General features: G+C 45.2%; 1 protein-coding gene across 28 annotated transcripts in view; it reads left to right on the plus strand.

Moving 5' to 3' along the window:
• Positions 1 to 18,040, plus strand: part of LOC138745528 (CUGBP Elav-like family member 4) — a 692,803-nt gene that overhangs the window by 628,487 nt on the left and 46,276 nt on the right. For 15 of the 28 annotated variants that reach the window (XM_069902641.1, XM_069902634.1, XM_069902646.1 and 12 more), the window contains 2 exons: positions 7,472 to 7,600; positions 11,926 to 12,005. In XM_069902641.1, coding sequence (XP_069758742.1) covers positions 7,472 to 7,600; positions 11,926 to 12,005 — 209 coding nt within the window. The remainder of the gene's footprint in view (positions 1 to 7,471; positions 7,601 to 11,925; positions 12,006 to 18,040) is intronic. The other 13 variants (XM_069902633.1, XM_069902642.1, XM_069902652.1 and 10 more) reach the window with 1 other exon arrangement.

Consider the following 18,040-nt stretch of genomic DNA (forward strand, 5'->3'; position numbering starts at 1 on the left):
AAATAATATGGGGAGAGTTTGTGTGTTAGCACCACATAATAAATCTGACATTCAGAAATGGATTGTTGGAGTAATTGTTAAAGGATGCAGGACAAAGAAATCTCTTCTGAGAATAGGAGATAAAAATAAGAAGTGTACACATAAATCACTTAATTCCTGCAAGGGATATACAAGGGAATATTGAAGCATTATATGATTTAGAGCATTTCAGAAGCTGGTACATTGGAGATTGTGGCAGAAATGATACAAAATTCTGCTAAATTGAATTGAGAAATGACACCTTCTTCAAGCTATCAAGTGGATGCAGTGTTAAGGACATGGTACACAGAATGGTTTGAGTTTGTAGCTCAAACTACAGGGGAATCACGTTGCTCTCCATTGCAGGCAAAATCTTCGCTAGGATTCTACTAAATAGAATAATACCTAGTGTCGCTGAGAATATTCTCCCAGAATCACAGTGCGGCTTTCGCGCAAACAGAGGAACCACTGACATGGTCTTTGCCCTCAGACAGCTCCAAGAAAAGTGCAGAGAACAAAACAAAGGACTCTACATCACCTTCGTTGACCTCACCAAAGCCTTCGACACCGTGAGCAGGAAAGGGCTTTGGCAAATACTAGAGCGCATCGGATGTCCCCCAAAGTTCCTCAACATGATTATCCAACTGCACGAAAACCAACAAGGTCGGGTCAGATACAGCAATGAGCTCTCTGAACCCTTCTCCATTAACAATGGCGTGAAGCAAGGCTGTGTTCTCGCACCAACCCTCTTTTCAATCTTCTTCAGCATGATGCTGAACCAAGCCATGAAAGACCCCAACAATGAAGACGCTGTTTACATCCGGTACCGCACGGATGGCAGTCTCTTCAATCTGAGGCGCCTGCAAGCTCACACCAAGACACAAGAGAAACTTGTCCGTGAACTACTCTTTGCAGATGATGCCGCTTTAGTTGCCCATTCAGAGCCAGCTCTTCAGCGCTTGACGTCCTGCTTTGCGGAAACTGCCAAAATGTTTGGCCTGGAAGTCAGCCTGAAGAAAACTGAGGTCCTCCATCAGCCAGCTCCCCACCATGACTACCAGCCCCCCCACATCTCCATCGGGCACACAAAACTCAAAACGGTCAACCAGTTTACCTATCTCGGCTGCACCATTTCATCAGATGCAAGGATCGACAATGAGATAGACAACAGACTCGCCAAGGCAAATAGCGCCTTTGGAAGACTACACAAAAGAGTCTGGAAAAACAACCAACTGAAAAACCTCACAAAGATAAGCGTATACAGAGCCGTTGTCATACCCACACTCCTGTTCGGCTCCGAATCATGGGTCCTCTACCGGCACCACCTACGGCTCCTAGAACGCTTCCACCAGCGTTGTCTCCGCTCCATCCTCAACATCCATTGGAGCGCTCACACCCCTAACGTCGAGGTACTCGAGATGGCAGAGGTCGACAGCATCGAGTCCACGCTGCTGAAGATCCAGCTGCGCTGGATGGGTCACGTCTCCAGAATGGAGGACCATCGCCTTCCCAAGATCGTATTATATGGCGAGCTCTCCACTGGCCACCGTGACAGAGGTGCACCAAAGAAAAGGTACAAGGACTGCCTAAAGAAATCTCTTGGTGCCTGCCACATTGACCACCGCCAGTGGGCTGATAACGCCTCAAACCGTGCATCTTGGCGCCTCACAGTTTGGCGGGCAGCAGCCTCCTTTGAAGAAGACCGCAGAGCCCACCTCACTGACAAAAGGCAAAGGAGGAAAAACCCAACACCCAACCCCAACCAACCAATTTTCCCTTGCAACCGCTGCAATCGTGTCTGCCTGTCCCGCATCGGACTGGTCAGCCACAAACGAGCCTGCAGCTGACGTGGACTTTTTTACCCCCTCCATAAATCTTCGTCCGCGAAGCCAAGCCAAAGAAAAACACAGAATGGTACCACACAGTACAGGCCCCTCAGCCCACGATGTGGTGCCGACCCATGTAAACCTACACATCCGTCAACCCGGCCTTTCCCTCACAGCCCATGACCCTCCATTCCTCCTCCATCCATGTGCCTTTCAGAGTTTTTTTTTGTAAATGTCCCTATTTTATCTGCCTCCACCCCATCCCCAGCAATGCATTCAAGGCACCCACCACCCTCTGTGTAAAAAAAAAGACCTACCTCTGACATATCCCCCAAGCTTTTCTCCACTCACATTGAACAAGTTTTCTCTGGTGCTTGCTATTGTTGCCCTGGGAAAAGGGGATTGGCTCTCTATCCTATCTATAGCCTTTATGATCTTAAATACCTCTATTGTCTCTCTCGCCCTCAGTCGCCCCAAAGAGAAAAGCCTTTCAGATTTAGTTTTCAAATTTCAGATTTATTGACAGAGTACGTACATGGCATCACGTACATCCCTGAGATCCTTTTTCTTGCAGGCCAGGCAGGATTACCACTTATTAGTAGTGCATTGAAAAAACCTGTGCACATCTGGACAGTGTGAACATACTGTAGCGGCTCACCACACGACGTGAACCGGCGCCAGCAGCTGCAGGTAAGCCGGCAGTTAGCGGCATCCACAGAGACGCTCAGCACGGGGCAAAGCTGCGGCCCGGAAGTTGATATCACTTCCGCCCCGCTAAGGACTCTAGGACCGGTGGACCTTTTTAAAGTGTGCGATGTCAAACCTGTAAAGTCAATTACTCCAGAACTCTGCAAGACTCAGCATGTTCCTTTCGGTTTAGTGGCTTAGGGCCATAATATATAAGTAAACTGACTGTTCAATACAGAGAGGAAAAAAAAAACACTAAAATCAGGAGAACATGACCCAGTTGTCATCGAGGGCTCAGTAGTGGAGAGGATCAACAAATTCCTGGGTGTCAACATCCCCGTGGATGTGGCCTGGAGCCTCCATGTTGGTGAAGGCTATACTTCGTGAGGTGTCTGAGGAGATTGGGTATTCCACCAAGGACTCCCGTAAACTTCTACAGGTGTACTATGGAGAGCATTCTGGCTGGTTGCATCACTGCCTGGTACGGAGGCACCAACTCTCAGGACAAGAATAAATTCCAGAGGTAAAATCTTGTGGTCAAAGTGAAAACACAAAATGCTGGAGAAGCTAAGCAAGTCAAATAGTGTCCTTTATGTAGCCAAGGCAAAGACACAGAACCAACGTTTCGGGCTTGAGGCCTTCATCAAAGTATGAGGAAATGCCGGCAAGCGTCCAAACAAAAGAATGGGGGGAGGGATTGGCAAGGCAGGAGATGATAGGGAGGGGACAGCAGCAATGAGGTAGGGCTGTGTGTGTGTGAACTGGAAGGACAGGGAAAGGTGAAAGAAAAGGCAACAGGTTTAATGGAAAACAGTAAAGTCAATGTTCATGTCATGTGGCATAAACTGCAGAAGGTTGTTAACTCAGCCTATGACGTCACAGGCACTAGACCACACCATGGACGACATCTACATGAGGTGGAGTCTTTAAAAAAGCATCCTCTATCCTCAAAGACCCCCCCCCCAGGCCATCACTCTGCTACCATTGGGATAAAGGTACAGGAGCCGAAAGATGGCACAAGGACAGCTTCTGCCATCAGATTCCTGAATAATCGATGAACCATAGACTTTACGTGGACTATTGTAAGAGTTTAGAAACAGTTATTATTTTAATGGTAGGAGTTCTGAAACAGTTATAGAAGGTAGAAAGAAAAAAAGCAAGGAAAAAGCTAAAATGTTCTTTGTGTAAAATGGCGCATGAAAAAGCAGAACAGAGTAAACAAGATAACAGAGGAATTTAAGCAGACATAGAAATATGCACGTACACACAAAGAGCTTGTTTAATAGGGGGTGGGGAAAGGAGGTGTGAGCACGGGATAAGAGAAAGTTGGAGTCAGTCAAGAGTCAGACGAATAGGGAAAAGTGCCAAACCAATCCAAGAAGGACAAACGTAAGACAAATGTAAGGGGAGGTGAAGTAAAAATTGTATAAAAACAGAGGCTTCCCGCCTTCGGGGTACTTTCCCGAGGTAAGGGGAGAGTACCCAACCTTGCAATGTTGTAAATATAAATAAATGTTCCTTGTTCTCAACTTTTGTCTCGAGCATATTTTGTGAACGCGAAGGCGCTTCTCACAATATCGTAAGATGGTTATAATATAAGTGTTTGCCACAAAACACCGAATTTCATGACTTGTTCATGACAGTAAAATTCCGATTCTGATTCTAAGAGGCCCTGATTGAGTTTGTTGTTTTGAGGAGTCTGATGGTAGAGGGGGTAGCAGCTGTTCCTGAACCTGGCGGTGCGAGTCTTGTGGCCCCGAGACCTCATTCCTGATGGCAGCAGCGAGAACAGAGGGTGCGCTGGGTGGTGTGGGTCCTTGATGTGTGACAGAGTATGTAGAGGTGTTTGGGAGATAAATTGGGAAAGATCTGTCAGAGCAGGTCGCACGCAGACACTTTTGCATGAGTTTTGCAGAGTGCTCACAGACTTAGGACGGATTGCTGTTTGCAAAAGGCAACAATGTACAGGCAGCTATGTCTGGAAAACAGTTTGCTGTCTGGAAGAGCTTGTGATCTTCACAGGTAGAGGCAGAGCAGCTTTGGTCTCAATGTGGGAGGGAGTGAGACGGAGGAGAGACACAGACTTGGGCTCCAGAGGGACAAGCTGGCAAGCTTTGGAAGACGACCTGGTCAAAGGAGAGGACTGGCTGTCTGGTGTTTCCCCTTGAATAGGTGAAACAGAAAGGAACTCTGTGGTGACCTGAAAGAAAGAGGTTATCATCTGGAGAACCTTGAAGGGGCAAGTGTCGTCACCAAGCTGTCCTGGAACGAGAAAACTCTCTCTGAGAACCAACAAGATCCCTCCTGAGTGGTAATCATTTACCTATTAAGCACCAAAGCCTGGTGAACTTTATTAATGTTTTCTTCTGTGCACGGTATAAGAATTGGCTGCAACCAGTGAGATTGGACTGTGAACCAAAGAACTTTTCTAAACTTGTATACACATGACACCCACCTGCGCTTAGAATTGGGGGGGGAGGGGGGCGTTAAGTAGATTGTCAGTCAATAGAGATAAGTTCAATCTGATTCTGTTTTCATGTTCAAAGATAATTAAAAGCAACTTTTGTTGAAGTCACCCTGTGAGGTGGTGCATACCTATTGCTGCTGGGTTTTGGGGTCCCCTGGACTCCATAACAGATGATTACTGCTAAAATTGACAGCAGTGCTCCCTGGAGATATTCCTGATGGTGAATGAGACATAGACTTTGTTCATTAGGACACAAGATCACAAAAGACAATGAATAAATTAAATCTGTAATAAAATAGTATTTATTGATTTCTTTTCAAAAAGGGATGGAGCGTCAATGCATAATGTGTTTGGAAAATATATCTACAAATGATTATTGGAGTTGGAGAGTTCATTGATCTAGTTACAGGCATCAGCTTTTTGGGTCTTTCTGTGTTTCTCTTGGTTGAAGTATAAAGCAAAGTCACCTCCTCCTTTCATTACAGCCTTGCTCCTTTTTAAGAGACTCACCTTTGGCTGTTTTGCTTCACCAGTCCTGACCGCACCTTATGAGATCTGATGTCGGTTATGATTGGCAGCTCCCCCATCGAGCATCTTGGGAAGCATAAGTACAAGTCATTCCTGGTTTGTGAAAACTCACCATTTTCCAATTCACTCGACTCATTGAAAGGTTGCAGGTGAGGTGGAAAGTCAAGAAATATTCACCGATTGGTAGCAGACGGATTTTCCCAGCCAAAATCCAAGAAATCTGCGCTGCAAAATTGTCCGCTTGTGAGAATGAAGGAAACTCAGGAAAGGAAATGTTTAAGTGGCTTGTCAAACCCATGGACCTTTAAGTGTCTCTGAAGAGAATCTCTTTTGCTTCTCTTTCTCTCTTTAGGTGCTTTCAAGATGCCGTGTAAAATGGGGTCGACCAGGTAATTTGCCCGGTTAGTGCCCACTCACAAGGCAGCTTGAAGTGATCCGACCCAGTCAGCGGGCTCCAAAATCAACCAGGACCCTGCCCTACCTCGGAGGGAGTCAGGGAACCCGGTTAAACTTACCTAGGTCTCATCCACCAGCGGCTTGAAAACGAAAATGGCCGACCCGATTATGCCGGTGACGTCAGCGCTTGCATGTTGCCACCAAGTTCAAATGTAGAGGAGGATCTCAGCAGTGCAGGTCAGGAAAGGGGATATTATAATGTGGTTTAAACCTGCTTCCCAGGAAGTGCAAGGTTAAAATCTTTTACTTCATCCGGGGAGTGCGTGGCGCGTCATCGTCGCGGGGACGGGATCCCCCTGCAGGTTAAAAAGGTGCACCTTCAACCCATTAAACGCACCTGGGTCCCAGGAGGGCTACCCAGAAGTGGTGGTTTAATAGCGCCTACTGTTAGGGGCGCCGGGCAACGTTAATGGGGGACACTCTTTGTCTGCCCCACAGCAGGAAAAAGGAAATCTTGCGTATATTACATTTTTTGTATTATTACCTGACGATAAAAGGATCTTGGTCTTCAGCACCTGCAGTGTGCAAATCACTTGACAAATTCCTGGTGCCTCCAGACTTAAGGTTGAACAGCGTAAATGTATAAGGACGACAGCCTTGAATCAGAGCAAATGGCTTCATCTGCAAAGTGGCTTGTCATTTATAAGAGGCAGTACGGGTGAACCCTCCAGGTCCACAGGGGGATCTGCTGAAAGCGTCAGCCGGCACCTAGACACACAGTAAGACACATCATTAATCGTCTGAAGACAGGCCCTTGTAATTCAAGTAATGCACCACCATTTCCCCTTGCTTTATTTGCTGTCAAAATACTGGTGATTTTTTTACACTCTCTTGTTTTAAACGTTAATTAAATTGTGGCCTTCTCTACATCAGAGAGATTGGACACAGACTGGGAGATCGCTTCGCTGAGTGCCTTGCATCAACGACAGGGATCTCCCAGTGGCCAACCGTTGCAATTCTGCGCCCCACTCTTGCACTGACATGTCTGTCCAGGTACTGTCAGACCAAGACTAAATTGGAGAAGCCACACCTAATTTTACGCCTGGGCACTCTCCAACCGGCTGGCACTTAATTTGACTTCTCTGGTTTCTGCTAGCCAACTCCCTGTTCCTCCCTCTATCATTCATTTCTCCAGCTCTTCACCCCCTTCCCTCTCCATTCACAGAACAAACCCATCCCCCTTGTTTGCTGCTGTGCCCTCCCTCCATTATTACCTCCTGCCCTGCCCTGTGCTCCTCGCTCTGCTTCTCGCACCCCCACCATACTTCGGTGAAGGGCTCAAGTCCAAAACATTGGTTCTGTATCTTTACCTTTGCTGCACTGTTTGACCTGCTGAGTTTCTCCAGCGTTGTGTTTTTAATTAAAAGGTGATTTTCTTTTTACTGTTTCTGCTGCATGACCAGCTACACTGGTGGCTGCAAAGCATGTGGTGATGACTTTCTGACCCTGTTGCACCTTTGAGGGTTAAGATGCCCTTTCTCTGTTTCAGAAGACAGAAAGCTCTTTGTGGGTATGCTGGGAAAACAGCAAACTGAGGATGACGTGAGACGACTCTTTGAGTCCTTCGGTTCAATCGAAGAGTGCACCATACTCAGAGGTCCTGACGGAACCAGCAAAGGTTTGTGGCACCTTCCTTCAACCCTTGTTCTCCTCTCTATTGGATATCCATTGGTCATGGTCAAAGTTGAATAGTCCCCGCTTGTTAACCAGTTATTGTACAAATCTCTGGTAAGACCTCATATTGTGTTCCGTTCTGGTCGCCTCATTACAGGAATGATGTGGAAGCTATAGATATAGAGAGGGTGCAGAGGAGATTTACCTGGTCGCCCCATTAGAGGAAGACAGGGGCGTATCTATGCAAAATAGTGCCTACGGCAGGGGTGGCTAATTCATGGTGAAAGGAGGTCTCGCGAGAGCTGGCCTTGTTGGCTGCCATGCCATCATATAATTGAGGAAGATGAGTATACCGAACGTAGAAGAAACAGGTGTGAGTTCCTTGTCTGTTGTGCCCCAGGCAAGTGCCATACACTAGATGTGCCCCTGCAGGAAGGATGCGGAAGCTATGGAGAGGGCGTAGAGGAGATTTACCATGGTGCTGCCTGGATGGGAAAATAAATCTTATGAGGGCAAGGTGAGCAGAACTGGAACTTTTCTCATTGAAGTGAAGAAGGATGAGAAGTGACCTAATAGAGGTCTGCACGATTCTGAGAGGCATAGATAAGGTGGACGCCCAGCACCTTGACCCCAGGGAAGGATTAGCAAACACCAGAGGACGTCTGGACAAAGTGAATGGAGGGAAGTTTAGGGGAGACATCGGGGGAAGGTTTTTTTTTACCCACAGAGTTCTGGGTGCCTGCAATGCCTAGCCAGGGTGGTGGTCAAGTCTGAAATATTAGGGGCAGTTAAGAGACTCTTAGACAGGCACATGAATGAAAGAAAAATAGAGGGTTACGAGGAAGGAAGGGTTTAGTATTTTTGGCTGAATGATACAGGTTGCCATAATATTGAGGGCCAAAGGGCCTGTACTGTGCTGTAATGTTCTACGTTCTAGCTGTGGATCAGGCTCAATTAACTATGTAATCAGTGAAAGCTGTTGTGCGACTGAGGTTAATGGTTCATTGGGGAGATGTTTGTTTATTTTCACTACATGAAGATATAACTTTGCAAATCAAAATTAAAAACCTGCAGCCGCTGGAAATCTGAAATAGAGACCGAAAATGCTGGAAAAGCTCAACTGGTGAGGCGGCATCCGAGGAAAAAGTTTCAATCTGAGATCCTCTGCCAGAGCAGAGAATAAAAATTATTTGACAAATAAAGGAAGCAAATATTGACATATATAAAATTCTGAGGGAGCTTCCTGGGCTGAGTTCACCTATATCATTCAGCCAAAAATACTAAACCCTTCCTTCCTCATAACCCTCTATTTTTCTTTCATTCATGTGCCTGTCAAAGGGTCTCTTAAATGTCCCTAATATTTCAGACTTGACCACCACCCCTGGCTAGGCATTGCAGGCCTCTGTGGATAAAAAAAAACCTTCCCTGATGTCTCCCCTCAACTTCCTTCCCTTCACTTTGTCCAGAGGGGCCATAATTCAGAACGAGGAGTCACAAATTAACGGAGAGGTTGAGAGGAGTTTCTGCCTTCAGTGCCTAGCCAGAGGTGGTGGTCAAGTCTGAAATATTAGGGGCGTTTAAGAGATTGTGAATCATGGAGGATGAATTTTCAAAGCTGGGGTAGGCACTAGGCAGTAGAAAAAAGTAGAAGGACTCAACGGGCCAGGCAGAACAGCCATGCGCCCGTTCGGGCAACGTCTGACCGCATTTACATCTGTAGTCCCATAAGGTTATAACAGAGTTCAGAAATCCCGATCGGAGAACAGGAAGTAGTGAACGTAATCAGATGTAGCGAACGCAACAGCTTCCCGCACGCAACACGTGTATCTCATTTTTCTTGTCTACAAAGCAAATGCACTGCCAAGCCTATAATGGTACAGTACATATATAACTTATAATACCTATGGCATAATATTCATAATAAACATCTATGTTACTGGTTTATGTATGTACTGAACTGTATTTTTTAATCATCATTTTAATGTGAGCTTTCACTACTTACAAATGAAAAGCATACAGCATTCTACAGTATTAACTTAACCAATATGTTACCTTGCCAGATGCATTAGCTGAAATGCAGTTCTGTATGGGTACAGCATCTTGGGTATTTAGTCAATACAGGTACACTACATTATCCCACGTCACTTTGCTAAGAATGGTGTTGACATGACATCCAAATCGCATAACGTCCTAAGTCACAGAGTGTATCGTGGACGTTAAGAGGTGCATGTATCTAATTTAATTTTTTTAAAATTTAGACACAACAGGCCTTTCTGGCCCACAAGATCCGTGCCGCCCAATTACACCCAACTGACCTACAACCCCACACAGTTTAAATGGTGGGAGGAAACCGGGGCACCCAAGGGGTAAACCCACGCAGACACAGGAAGAACATACAAACTCCTTGCAGACAGCGTCGGATTTGAACCCCAGTTGTTGCCGCTGTAACCTGGGTGGAGGGAAATGGAGAGTTAATGTTCTGGGCTGAGACCCTTCATCAAGTCTTGGTTTTCCCTCCCAGCCGCTTCTTGCTTTGTTCTGGATTCTCTTGTGTCTCCAGTGTAGACAGAAGGGAAATCATGAGGAAAAGGAAGGCAAAGGTCAGTCACAATAGTTGAATAGATCTGTGGATCCCAACTCTTAAAACATAAGAAATAGGAGCAGGAGTCGGCCATCCAGCCCGCCATTCAATGAGATGATGGGCTCATCTCCACCTACCTGCCTTTCCCCTAAATCCCTTAATTCCCCAACGATGTAGAAATCTATCCAACCTTGTCTTAAATATATTTACTGAAGTCGGCTCCACTGCTTCAATGGGGAGCAAATTCCACTGATTCACCGTCATCTGGGAAAAGCAGTTCCACCTCATCTCCATCCTAAATCTACTACCCTGAATCTTGAGACCATGTCATCTAGTTCTAGTCCCCCTACCAATGGAAACAATTCACCTGCTTCTATCTTATCTATGCCTTTCATAATTTTATACATTTCAATCAGATTTCCCCCTCTCATTCTTCTAAATTCCAGCAAGGACAGTCCCAGTACTCTCCTCATAGGCTAACCCCTTCAGCTCCGGAATCAACCTGGTGAACCTCCTCTGCACCGCCTCCAGAGCCAGTCCATCCTTCCTCAAGTCAGGAGATCAGAACTGCACCCAGGCCTCCAGATGCGGCCTCGCCAGGACCTTGTCCAGTTGTAGCAGAATAATTCCACATTAATTGGGAGGCTATTAATCCCCCAATTCCCAGAGCATTCCCATCCCTCCCATATTTCTATCTGATTCATGCCCTTTAAAACCGTCCGTCCCACACTGGGAGTAGCTTGTAGTGGCCAGTGAATCCAACAACCTGCACATCTTTGGGATATTGGAAGAAACTGGAGCAACCCTGTGAATACGTGCAATCACAGGGCAAACTCCACACCAGAGGACACCGCTGAACCTGGGTTGCAGAAGCTGCACCATCTGCAACAGCTGTATGGCTCTTGTTCTTGCATTCTGAGAACTGAAATGAATATTAATCATATAATAATCTACCAAAAAGTAGCTATCTGAATTACCAAACCAAGTACAGGTATTCCCCGACTTGCAACCTATACAACTTACGTCCATCCTCTCACACGTCCATATTTCTTTTTAAATATGTAGGAAAAAATATAAAATTTACGTGGATTTTGTTGGATTTGACAAACTATGGCAGGGATACAGGGCATCTAAGAGCCAAAACGTGCATGCTTACCTTGTTCATCAGCATCCTGGGGTCCTTAGGCTGGGTGCTCTCTCCTAATGAAGGGTTGCAACCCAAAACATTGGCCATTCCTTTTCTCTGCTGAGTTCTTCCAGCAGATTACTTTTACTAGTGCTGTGACCTTGTACCACAATATTGGCAGCCACAGCGGAGTGGATAAATGCTTACTGAACAGAAGTTTATGCTGGTAGGGTCTGATAGTCGGAGCACAAATGCCAGCTTCCTGCATTATGCAATGCTCCTATTGTGTACCGTGCTGGATATAATCTCTGAGAGGAGCCACCGCACAAGATTATCCTCAGGGAGGTGGGAACCAGAATGAGAGGGTGGAGGATAGAGCTGGTGGTGGAAAGTTTGATGGTGAATTTGTGAGGAGGGAGTATAAAGGCAATCCGTCGGAGGGTTGAAACGTGTAACGGAAGATATATCGGTGAAAGAGGGAGAAGAACATAGAGGATGGATCAATATGTGGAATTACGATGTTGTGGCCGTTAAAGGGACTTGGGAGGATTGGCTGATGCAGGGACGGTGGTTTCGATGTTTTAGTCTTCATCTTGTTTCCTTCTTTCTTTCCTATCCCCAGGCTGTGCATTTGTAAAATATTCCTCCCATACAGAAGCTCAAGCGGCCATCAACAGTCTACACGGGAGTCAAACCATGCCAGTAAGTTAATGAATAACACGGGAGAACAATTTTTTTCTGAAGGTATGCCTCCTGGCGGAAAACAAATGGGGATTATGATAGACAACTTCAAGCTGAATGCAAAGATGACTTCAGATTCGCTGATATCACCTGGAGAAGCATTAAATGAACTTTTATTGAATTCAGCGTGTTTAATCGCACCGTGGTGCTGACACATTGCGTCGGTTCAACCGACCTAACAGTGCTTTGCCGCTGATTTCCGCTTGTAACTCAGCATCTGATGCCTCTCGTGTCTGTGTCCAACAATAGTCGGCCAGAATTGGTGGACTCCAGTTGCCCTGATACCACTTTTCCATGGCGAAACCTTTCACCGTGTTTGGCACCGACGGCAGCAGGAGCAGTGGGAAATGAATTTTCAATGACACACTGCACTTTCTAGTTTTCCACGCCTGAAGTAGACTTAAAATACGACAGGAAATCACAAAAATCGGTTCTATCTACAAAACAGTAAAGGATAGGGAAATTTTAATATAATTTTCGTGATCAGCATCCAGAATCCATAAAACACACCCAGGCGTTGACCAGTGTCATTTGTAGCCTAGTGATTGTATTGCGCTTTTTTAATGATTATATTTATTTATCTTGGGTTGAGATCCTCTGAATGCTTCCACCACACAGTTACCTGCTGACGACTCTCATTAAAATAACGAGATATATTTTCTTGTCGTCAAAGTCCGGATCTTTGAGAAATGTAATGCAGTCCTACGTGACTTGGGATTTCACCCAAACTTCTTCCATTCCTGGCAAAAGAGAAAGTTGTACTCCCAGCCTTCCAAAAGAACGAAAGAAAACTTGAAACATGGATCATACATTGAAGCTTCAGATCCTCCTTATGTTCTCCATCCCGGATGGAAAATAAAGGCCAAGACTGCATTAGCCATCAGGGGGGGAAAAAAAAATAGAAGGCCATTCAGCTCCTCGAGCCTGTTCTACCACTCAGGAAGATTACGGCCAATCCGATCTTGGTCTTCTCCATTTTCTATCCTCTCCACCAAAAACCCTTGATCCCTCTATTAGATCATCTGTCTTTTGCCTCCACTCTGGGAGGAGCAGAATGTACCATTACCTCATGAAACATTTGAGCAATTAAAGGAGTCAAAGGTCATGGAAATTGGGCAAGTAGAATTAGAGCTCGGATCTATGTTCAATGGTGGGGCAGAAAGGGGAAATTATCTGGGCAATTCCTGCTTCATTTCCTTATTTTTTTAATGTTTCTTAATTTTCTCTCTATAAACATTAAGAGTACACTGTCCTTTGAATTTGTTCTGGCATTTTTTTATGACTACGACATGTTAGCGCAACGCCTTTACAGTACCAATGATTAGGACTGGTCCAGGGTTTGTGTCCTGCGCCATCTGTAACAAGTTTGTATGTTACGGGGGTGTCTGTGTGGGTTTTCTCTGAGGGCTCTGGTTTCCTCCCACCCTTCAAAAACATACCTGGGTTTAGTTTAACGGGCATGGACCCGTAGGGTCGAAATGGTCTGTCTAATTTTTTTTTCATTGGTAGTTCCAATTTCTCACCATTCTCATTAGTGTCTACAAAGTTTCTCGTCACTCATTTGTCTGAGTGTGTCACCCTATTGGCACTATTTCCTCACCTACAAGTCAGGCTTCCATAGAACCATTGAACCATAGAACAATACAACACAAAATGCAATTATTTTCCTTAGTCCCACTGACCTGCAGCCAGTCCATCCCCCTTCATTCCCCTCCAATACACGTGCTGTCCAAATTTTTCTTAAAAATTAGAATTGAGCCTGCGTTCACCATTTCAGCTGTCAGCTCGTTCCATGCTCCCCACTACTCTCTGTGTGAAAGGATCCCTCTGAACTTTTACCCTTTCACCCTTGTCTGGTTTGTATCTCACCTACCATTAGTGGAAATAGCCTAACTACATTTACTCTGTCCAGACCCCTCATGATTTTAAAAACCCCGATCAAATCTCCCTTCATTCTTCTACGCTCCAGGGAATAAAGTCCTAACCTGCTTAACTCAGTTCCTGAACTTCAGGAAAACCAAATCTTCCTGCACTCTTTCAATCTTATTGATATCTTTCCTATAGTTAAGTGACCAAAACTGCATACACGTTTGCAAATTGAGCTCCAAATGCCATAACATCCCAACTCCTATACCCAATACTTGAATTTATGATGGCCAATATGCCAAAAGCTCTCTTTACAACCCTATCAACCTGAGATGCCACTTTCAGGGAATTATGTATCTATATTCCCAGATCCCCCTGTCTACTGCACTCCTCAGTGCCCTACCATTCACCGTAGATGTCCTTTCTCAGTTTGCAACATCTCACGTTTGTCTGCATTAAATTCCATCAGTCATTTATCAGCCCATTTTTTCAGCTGTTCCGGATCCCTCTGCAAGCTTTGAAAACCTTCCTCACTCTCCACAACACCTCCAATCTTAGGGTCATCTGCAAAGTTGCTGATCCAATTTAATGCATTATCATCCAGATTATTAATAGATGACAAATGAACTTCCAATGAACTTCATTCAAAGTTTCCAACCACCTTGGGCTGAGGAAATGCTGAATTGTTGGAAGAATCCCAATTGGAAGCAATTCTCCCTTGGTCGTTGGATATGAAGGGTTTGGGGAATTGTTCTGAATTCTACCAACCACAGACGAGGAACATTCTAATTAAGTGGCTGTAAAACTCTTTGGGTTGTCCAAATGACCTTTGTTGTATTACTGCCTTCTTTTTAGCTCTGAACTGTGTATTGAACTGTTTGTTGAGTCAACCCTAACGAGGAACAACAAAGTGGGGCCACACAAGGTAACGCCATTCCCCCGACACCCCAATTAATCCCCACACCTCTACAAACCCATCCTTGTTTTTCAGGTATAGAGCAATTTTTTTTGTGAGCTGCTGTTCAATTTGCTTCCACCAGGTCACTGGAGACCCCTACAACCTCCTGCACCACAACGACAGCTAACTTGCATGAATTAACTTCACGCTGCCCTGACTGCAACCTTTATGAATGATTCAACATAGTTATAATCAGACACAGTGCCTTAACCTATGAGTGAAATGTTGGTGTCAAAGCCAGAAAGTACCTTGTAACTCAGTAGAGCTCTGCTCCATGTGAACATCTCTTGAAAGCTCATCTTTTAAGTTTAAGACCCCACAGGCAGTGAGAGCTCTTTAATTAAAGGGAGTCTCAGTCTGTCCTGTTCTCAACGGAACCGGTTGAGTCGATAGATGTGAAGGCCTGTTGTGAAAGGAGTAAAGAACAGGTTTTTTTTTTAATATATGCCATCTTTGATGCAGGATTTGGCAATTCAAACAATTTGGTAAATAATAGGAGCCAAAAGCAATTTTTAAAATGATTATTCTTGCTGTTCTTTCACTTGGCAAACAAATAGATAGGCAGTCATTAGGGTCGGTTCAGTCTGTCCATGCACCGCCTGATGGAGACTACCCACAAATCAAAGGAACGACATCTATATTCCATCTGGGCATCCTCCAACATCAACTAGTCTGGCTTCCCTTTGTCGCCCCTCTGTCTCCTTTCCTCGCACTCCCTTTCTCTTTCACTTCCCTTTTCCCCTTGTTTCTTTCCCCCAGTTCTCCTTTCACAGGGCCAGACACTCACCCACCACCCCCTCCACAATCAATTCTCACCTTTCCTCTCTTCTGTTTTCCTTACCATATCCGATCAACACCTTAACCCCCCCCCCACCCCCGCCAGTCTGTACTCCTCCCCCTGCCCATTCTCCCTAGATTTTTTTTTAATTTAAGTGCCAGCCAGCTTTTTACTCATACCTTGAAGAAGGGCTCAGGCCTTCTACCCCTGTAGAAAATTACCTATAACTTGTGAGGGAGGCACATGTTCGTTAAGGTGTGGCAGCCATACATTGAGGCGCAAGTGTGATTAACCTTCGCAACGCCTCTCTCTAACGGAAACAGTGGGCAATAGGTCCACACAATAGGCTCACACAAGAATGATGAAATAATTTAAGCCCCTTTCACACTTGCCAGTGATCCCAGGAATCAAACACCAATCGGCCTTTAAAGTGTGAAAGCAAAGTCTGCTCAACGCCGGCGTCAGCTGATGTCATCCCACGCTGGGGATTGCCGGCCTTGACCCCTGGTACAATCCCCAGCGTCTGCAGACGCTGGCATTGAGTTCAGGCAAGTGTGAAATGGGCAATTACATTGCAGGCCATTCCTATAAAAGGTAGAACAGACCAAACGCCAGGGATGGACCCTTGCAAGTGTGAAAGCATTCAGTGTCCCAGTTAGGAGTGGTCTAGTGTGAAAGGCCAAACCCCCCCCCCTTCCTATTCCAGGACACTGAACGGATGCAAGTGTGAAAGGGGTTTAAGAAGCCTGGCTAGCACCCCCTGCCCCTCTTTTTTCAAGTGTATTTGCATTATTAGTTATAGTATAAATGTCTCTCTTTATTAATGTTGGGCTGGGAGAGAGGATAAAAGGTGGGGGTGCGGAGTAGGAGGAAGGGAGGGGGGAGAAAATAAGGATATAAACTGAATTGTGAAAGGGGAGGAGAGATCCCCTGTGATATTTATAAAGTTTAAGTTTGTAAAACTACAGGGAAATTTTTCAAAAAAAAAAGGGCTCAGTCCTGAAACATTAGTTTCACATCTTTAGTTCCCACAGCATTTTTGTGATTTTATTTTTTTTTAGAAAAAGGTGTTGTTTGGGTAACTGATGCTTCTGTCAATCAGATTGGGTCAGAGAGGAGAAGGGATTGACCAGCTGAAATCCATGCAATACAAATATTTTCATGCCAATAAATTTATAAATTTAAATTCTGATAAATAAATGAATTAGATAAATTTAAATTGACATTTGGACCTACAGTGTGGTAACGGGTCGTTTCGACCCAAGAGTCAGTGCTGCCCAATTTACACCCCATTAACTTACACAACCCCCCCACCCTGTACGTTTTGAACAGTGGGAGAAAACCGGAACCCCACCCCGGGGAAAGCCGACGCAGACGTGTGGAGAACGTACAAACTCCTTACAGACAGTGCGGGATTCGAACCCCGTTCCCGATCTCTGGCGCTGTAAACGCGTTGCGCTGACTGCTACACCAACCGTGCCATAAACTTGAACTTTATGAACCTCTGGATCTCCAACCCAGCGATATACCTCTAAAAGACAATCACTGTTGTAATGTAGGACACACCTCCAGTGATTAAAAATCCAGATTCACCTGCATTTTGTCCCTATCCTTCCAAATTCTTCCTATCCATAAATCTGTCTAAAAGCCATGAGTTTTTTTTATATTATTTGTACCTTGTTTGTATTTTATTAATATTTAAAAGCATTTGTATGTTTTTCATGTTTAGTTTTTCTGTTAGTGAAAGGGTCAGGACTTTTTGTGCATTGAAAGCCCAGAGTCACCAAATGACTCTCAGTAGAATCTGAAGTCTTACTGGTCCAGGGGCTCAAAACACACTTCTGGGGGAACTTGGTGGGATGAGAAGCATGAGTGGGAGAAAAAAGAATGGTCTGAAACGCGAAGGTCTGCCGACGCTGGGATTGTAGTAATAACACAGAAATACTGGAGGAACTCGCAGCGTCCAGTAGAGGCAAAGATACATAACCAACGTTTCAGCCCTGAGCCCTTCTTCAAGTAAACAAAAAATCAAAGTGCCCCGAATAGCTCACTGAAAATGCCAGCAAGTGGCAGGTTCATTTGATTTATATTCATATTTTCTTACAGAGCGATTTGTCCATTCAGGTTATGCAATTCTATCAATTCCACTTGCTTTTCTGTAACAACTTTCTTCCCACGCCCCTCCAACACTCACATACTCCGACCATCCACCGACACACTGCAGGATATATATACGGCGGCCATTAACCGACCAACTTGCAAATCCTTGGGATGTGGGAGGAAAGCAGGGCTCCCAGGGGAAATCCAAGCAGTCACAGGGAGAGCATGCAAACTCTGCCAAAGAAGTGTATCTGAGGCCAGATGTTGTGAGGCAGGTATCACTACCTGTCACAG

The sequence above is a fragment of the Narcine bancroftii genome, chromosome 11 (assembly GCF_036971445.1).
Source record: "Narcine bancroftii isolate sNarBan1 chromosome 11, sNarBan1.hap1, whole genome shotgun sequence".
Classification (NCBI taxonomy): Eukaryota; Metazoa; Chordata; class Chondrichthyes; order Torpediniformes; family Narcinidae; genus Narcine; species Narcine bancroftii.